The sequence below is a fragment of the Carya illinoinensis genome, chromosome 10 (genome assembly GCF_018687715.1).
Source record: "Carya illinoinensis cultivar Pawnee chromosome 10, C.illinoinensisPawnee_v1, whole genome shotgun sequence".
Classification (NCBI taxonomy): domain Eukaryota; kingdom Viridiplantae; phylum Streptophyta; class Magnoliopsida; order Fagales; family Juglandaceae; genus Carya; species Carya illinoinensis.
In genome coordinates, this window is record NC_056761.1 from 4,594,721 (window position 1) to 4,600,787 (window position 6,067).

The following is a 6,067-nucleotide window of genomic DNA, read 5'->3' on the forward strand; positions in this document are numbered from 1 at the left end:
TTATATAAAATATATGATTTCTTATTAAAAAAGAATACGTACTCAAATAATAATAATAATTACAAGGGTACTGCATCATGTAGTACTACGTACTGAGTTTTAATGAAAACAAATATATGAAAAATATAAAAATATTAATTAATGTTGGATAGGATGACCAATTAAAAGATAATTAGAGATCGATCCGTTTCCCAAAAAGAAAAAAGAAAATTAGAGATCAATATCATAATTTTTTTTTATAGAAACAGAACAATTTCTTTGAATAGAAATAATTACAGACAATTATCACACCATAAAGCTTGAGAAAGAAAATCTGGAATACTATCTCACCACATCTCAATATCCTCTACTCTCCAAGCTAGCATTTTGTAATAGACTATAATAATAGTAGTGAATATAATGGAATGTATAAAGGGACTGTAATATTGATAAAAGCCTCACGATAGTAGCAACATTTTCTTCGAGGGAAAGGACCTCCACAGTAGCGATGAACAGTAGAATATTTCAGATGATAGGTTAAATCTCCTACAGAGACCTTATGTACTATAATATACATTTTACTAAAAAGTCCTTAACCTAACTGGGCTAAAGGCCCCTACAGTTTACTTAAAGGATCACTCTCTGCAGCTTATGGCCCACACGGCCCAACTTCTTTATTATTTGATTCGGCCCACCAGCAGGCCTCTCCATCGACAGCTCACAACATCAACTAACTCAAGTCTTCATGTCTTCGTGTGCCCTAAGTTTCTATCTGTCTTCGTGTGCCCTGTCCCATGCCGCCGACCTCCATTCTGCTCTCAACTTGCCTAGCCGTGTGACAACTCCCCCTTTCTTCAAAAAACCTTGCCCACAAGGTGGGGAAAATTTTCGCAAAGCTGATGGTACATCTCCCAGGAAGCTTCCTCTGCAGTTTGCCCATGCCAACGGATCAAGACCTCCACTTCCGGTTTGTTTTTCACCTTCTTCAACCTCCGGTTTAATGCTTCAACCGGTTCCACTTTAATGGCTCCTTGTTTGTCTACAGGAGGAAGGGTTGCTATGGGCAAAGCCCCTTGACTGAGCTTCGATTTCAGCTGGGAAACATGAAACACGTTATGGATTTGTGCAGTGGCCAGAAGCTTCAAACGGTATGCCACCTCTCCGATTCGTTGCTCTACCTCGTACGGTCCGTAAAACCTTGGATTGAGTTTGAGATTCTACCGAGTAGTGAGGAACGATTGCCGATACGGTTGGAGCTTCAAAAATACCCAATCTCCAACTTGGTACGTTTGTTCCTTCCTTTTCAGATTAGCATATTTACTCATTCTGTCTTGTGCCTTAATGAGATTTTGCCTTAACAGGACCCACAGCTGCTCACGATCATGCAAGGTAACCTCTATTTCTTCTAACTTTGAGGTTCCTGGTACATAGCATGTTAGTTTTGGAGGTTTGTAGCCATACAATGCTTCAAATGGCGTAAGTTTGATAGATGCATGCATGCTTGAGTTGTAACACCACTCGGCTAATTCAATCCAGTGAGACCAGTCCTTAGGTTTGTCCCCGACATAAGATCTTAGGTAGTTCTCAACCCATTTGTTAACAGCTTCTGTTTGCCCGTTTGTTTGAGGGTGGTAAGCTGTGCTAAAAGCCAGCTGCACTCCCTGCAAAGAAAATAATTCCTTCCAAAATCTACTTGTGAAAGTGGAGTCTCGGTCGGAAAGAATCGAGCTTGGCATACCATGTAGCTTGAATACATGTTTCATAAACAGCTTTGCTACATCCTTAGCTGTGTAGGGGTGACAGAGTGGTACAAAGTGAGCATATTTTGTAAATCTATCCACAATAACCCATAAAGAGTTGAGGGGGCATTAGTCAATCCGAAGGGCATGACCAAGAATTCGTAGTGACCCTCATGAGTGCGGAAGGCAGTCTTTGGGATATCTTCTGGTTTAACTCTAATTTGATGATAACCTGACCTTAAGTCAAGTTTAGAGAAAATTCTAGCTCCATGTAACTCATCGAACAGTTCCTCCACCACTGGAATTGGATATCTATCCTTAACCGTAGCACTGTTTAATGCTCTGTAATCCACACACAGTCGCCACGTGCCATCAGCCTTCCTTACCAACAAAACAGGAGATGAATAAAGACTTTGACTAGGACGAATCACACCCGAGCTCAACAACTCCTTAACAATCTTCTCAATCTCATCTTTCTGAAAATATGGGTAGCGATATGGGCGGACAGAAATGGGTGTTGTACTTGGTTGTAAAGTTATGGAGTGGTCATGGGAATGGTTGGGGGGTAGGCCTTTTGGGGTGGCAAAAATGTCAGTGTATAGGTTGAGTAGGTTTTGTATATTGCTTGGGATTTGAGTTGGTGTGACTTGGTTGGAGTTGTCAATGAGTTTTAACATGACCCCTTTTTTTTCCATGCTGTTACAGTTTTGGATGGAGCCTTCCTCAATCCATTTGTGCCCCGTGAGCTCTTTAAGAATCACAACAGCCTGTTGGTAAGTAAACTGCATAGTTAACTCCTTGAAATTCCAAAGGATTGGCCCTAATCCTTGTAACCATTGGACGCCCAAAACCATGTCACAACCTGCCAACACTAAAACATACATATCAAGTAAAAACTCAACTCCTTGAATCCCCACTTGTACTCCTTTCACCTTACCTTCACTGTCTACTAACTCCCCATTAGCCACCTTAACCCTGACCTTATCCTCCGCTACTATGGGTATGGAAACTCGGGAGAGCATTGCTGGATCCAGGAAATTATGGGTACTTCCCGAATCAATGAGAATAACGACCCACTTAGGGCCAATCTTCCCCTTCATCCGCATAGTCTTTGGGCCCAAGGATCCAATAATAGCATGTAAGGAAATCTCTGGAGTCTTTTGCATGTCCTTTTTGACCTCAGACTCACCTTTTGTGTCAATCTGGACAGAACACTGACCGTGTCTTCCACTGTCTCCTCATCATCCTCTACAACTTCTTCAATTAAATAAAGTTTTGGGCTATTGCATCGGTGCCCTGGGTGCCATTTTGAGTCGCAATGGTAACACAAGTCTTTTTCTCTTCTTATTTTCATTTGATTTGGACTGATTTTCTGCACTGGTACTATTGCCTTGTTATATGGTTGGTGATTTTCTGAAGGGTTGGGATTCTGTGGTGGTTGGTATTTGAATGAGGCTGGTTCAACATTTTGGGGCAGGTTTGGTCGTGGGTTTGGCTTTTTATGGAGGGATAGTTTTTCTTCTTGAATTCTATCCAGCCTATAGGCTGTGAGTAGTGTGTGAGGGTTAAACATTTTAACCGTCAAACAGATATCGTCTTTTAATCCACTGATAAAGCAACTTAGTTTGTCACTTTCATCCAAATGCCTTAGCCTATTGGCAATCAGCTCAAAGGCAGTCTTATACTCCTCAACCGAACCCATCTGCCTTAGTCTAATAATTTGTTCAACCGGATCATCATAGCTACTAGGGCCAAAACAGATCAGTAAAGCATTCACAAAATCATCCCATTCAGTTAACAAACCAGACTCATCAAGCCCTTGAAACCAAACCAAAGCCTTTCCCACCATGTGAAATGATACCAAACGTAAACGGTGGTGAGGTAAAGTATTGTGAAATGCAAAGAACTGTTTTACCTTGTACAACCAGCCTTGTGGATCATCCCCATCAAATGTTGGAAAGTCAATCCGTACGGATCTGGGTTGTATGTCACCCGCTTGAGGTAGCATGTGTTGTCCACTGTTTTCTCCATGGTTACTACTTTTTGCATGTGATTTTTGCATCTCAGAAGCGAACGCTTGAAACTGGTGCATCATGGTTTCCATTTGCATTTAGACTGCTTGCAGCTCAATACTGATGTTGGTAAATTGTGATTCAGAATTTTTTATGTATGCTTCAGTTGATTTCTTGAATGATGAAAACCCTTCATGCAGGTCCTTTAATCTAGTGCTTTCGGCCATTGGAGTTTCAGGATAGCAGGATCTGGGCTCTTGGATACCACTTGTAATAGACTATAATAGTAGTAGTGAATATAATAAAATGTATAAAGGGACTGTAATATTGATAAAAGCCTCACGGCAGTAGCAACACTTTCTTTGAGGGAAAGGACCTCCACAGTAGCGATGAACAGTAGAATATTCTAGATGATAGGTTAAATCTCCTACAGAGACCTTATGTACCATAATATGCATTTTACTAAAAAGTCCTTAATCTAACTGGGCTAAAGGCCCTTACAGTTTACTTAAAGGATCACTCTCTGCAGCTTATGGCCCACAAGGCCCAACTTCTTTATTATTTGATTCGGCCCACCAGCAGGCCTCTCCACCAGTAGCCCACGACATCAACTAACTCAAGTCTTCATGTCTTCGTGTGCCCTAAGTTTGTATCTGTCTTCGTGTGCCCTGTCCCATGCCGCTGACCTCCATTTTGCTCTCAACTTGTCTAGCCGTGTGACACATTTCTAGCAAGATTATGTACTGCCATATTTCCTTCTCTATACACATGAGTAAAAGAAACATTTTGAAAGCAACTAGACAGTCTCTACACTTCTAAGTACAAGTTACCAAGCATAGAATTAAGCATGTCATTTTGTTGTAAAACTCGAACTAATAGCAAAGAGTCACTCTCAATTTCAAGATGTGAAATCCCCATAGTAGAACACAATTGCATCCCTCTAAAAATAGCCAGCAATTCCACAGCTTCCGGTTCAGACACTGCTAATTCAAGTTTAGAGGCAGCCATAAGAACTTTTCCAGCTGAATCACATAGTATAACCCCAATACCAACCTTTTGAAAACTTGAAAACAGTGCACCATCTATGTTGAGCTTAAGAACACCAGTAGAAGGAGGCTACCAACAGAAGTGATTTTGAATTTGGGGCTGGGATTTAAGAGAAACAGATTTATAGCTCTGGAATAGACCCAAAGAATGAGATATTACATGACTGGGACTTAAGCAAATATTGTCAAACTCCAATTTGTTTCGCCTAAACCAGAAACCCTAAGCAAGACAGAAAAAAACAGCCAATTAAATAATATTTTTAGCATCAACAACATTCATTGCCAAATCTGCAAAACTGATTGGTGAAAGATTTGACAAAAAAGCCAAAACAGGAGAAAAAACCACCAAACCCAGATAAGAAAATTCACTATGTGAAAAATTGTTACAATCACACAATTTTTCTCCTCACCCCAAACATACTCACAAAGTTTTATCCATTAGTAAAACTTTAACTCACATCTCTTCCCATTTTACAAAAATGGATAACAGAGAAATTTAATTAGAGTCAAAAGTTACTAACTAAGTATTTTACTGGTACACTTAAACTAAGAGGCTAAGCCTTTTATTTATAACTCATGAGTCTTGCCTCTTCCTTACTCACTACCGATGTGGGACTCCAAAGAGCAACACTTAACACTTATTATAGCAATTATTGTCCACACACTAAATGCTCATTAGTTGTTGTCATGGAAGACTAAGATCATAATGAGCCTCTACATGCGTTACGTGCATATCTATTCGATTTTCATTAATTAAGTACCGTTTGGCCAGGGAAGACTAGAGATAATCCTCTCTCTCTCTCTCTACATATATACACACATCCTTCATACCTATGTACACACCTTCCGCCACATGAGGCGCATATATATATATATTGATGAGTGGCTACTGCTGGTAGAAAATAAAGAGATTAATGCAGATGGCATGAAACTCATTCAAAGGTTTGTTCATCTGACCATGTATATAATATTTCAACAACCCACAACAAATCATGTATTGGATGTTCCACTCACCCTCGCTCATAACAGGATTAATTAATAGTACCCTACAAGCTGCCCAAAATCCACATCAGATGCAATAGAGAAAAAGAGGTAATTGCCACGTGGAACTCGCAGTCCATTTCTAGTTCTCTTTATTTTATTTTTTTTTCCACAAATCCCATCATTTAATCCAGTGAATCAGGGCCAAAATCTACTTCAGAGGCTAGCTAGCCTCTCCGACGGATATAAATAGGCATGCGTCTTTCCTCGTGTTTCCATCCTAACTGTTATATATGTGCAGAAATCTCTC

The 6,067-nt window shown here is 40.1% G+C and overlaps 1 protein-coding gene across 1 annotated transcript; it reads right to left on the reverse strand.

Annotated features, from left to right (window-relative positions):
* Positions 1 to 833: 833 nt before the first annotated feature.
* Positions 834 to 3,822, reverse strand: LOC122279545. The gene is made up of 4 exons (XM_043090230.1): positions 2,908 to 3,822; positions 1,871 to 2,812; positions 1,248 to 1,640; positions 834 to 1,073 (listed from the first exon to the last, which is right to left on the reverse strand). The coding sequence occupies exons 1-4, from the start codon at positions 3,820 to 3,822 to the stop codon at positions 834 to 836; spliced, it is 2,490 nt and encodes an 829-aa protein (XP_042946164.1).
* Between the last annotated feature and the right edge of the window lie 2,245 nt (positions 3,823 to 6,067).

Bases quoted from the DNA above. Each gene is read 5' to 3' on its own strand.
- LOC122279545 (XM_043090230.1), bottom strand. From the start codon at position 3,822: ATGGAAACCATGATGCACCAGTTTCAAGCGTTCGCTTCTGAGATGCAA. The intron at 2,813-2,907 runs GTGAGTCTGAGG...ATGCGGATGAAG, and splicing joins TGTCCAGATTGACACAAAAG to GGGAAGATTGGCCCTAAGTG. The intron at 1,074-1,247 runs GTATTTTTGAAG...CATGTTTCCCAG, and splicing joins CGTACCAAGTTGGAGATTGG to CTGAAATCGAAGCTCAGTCA.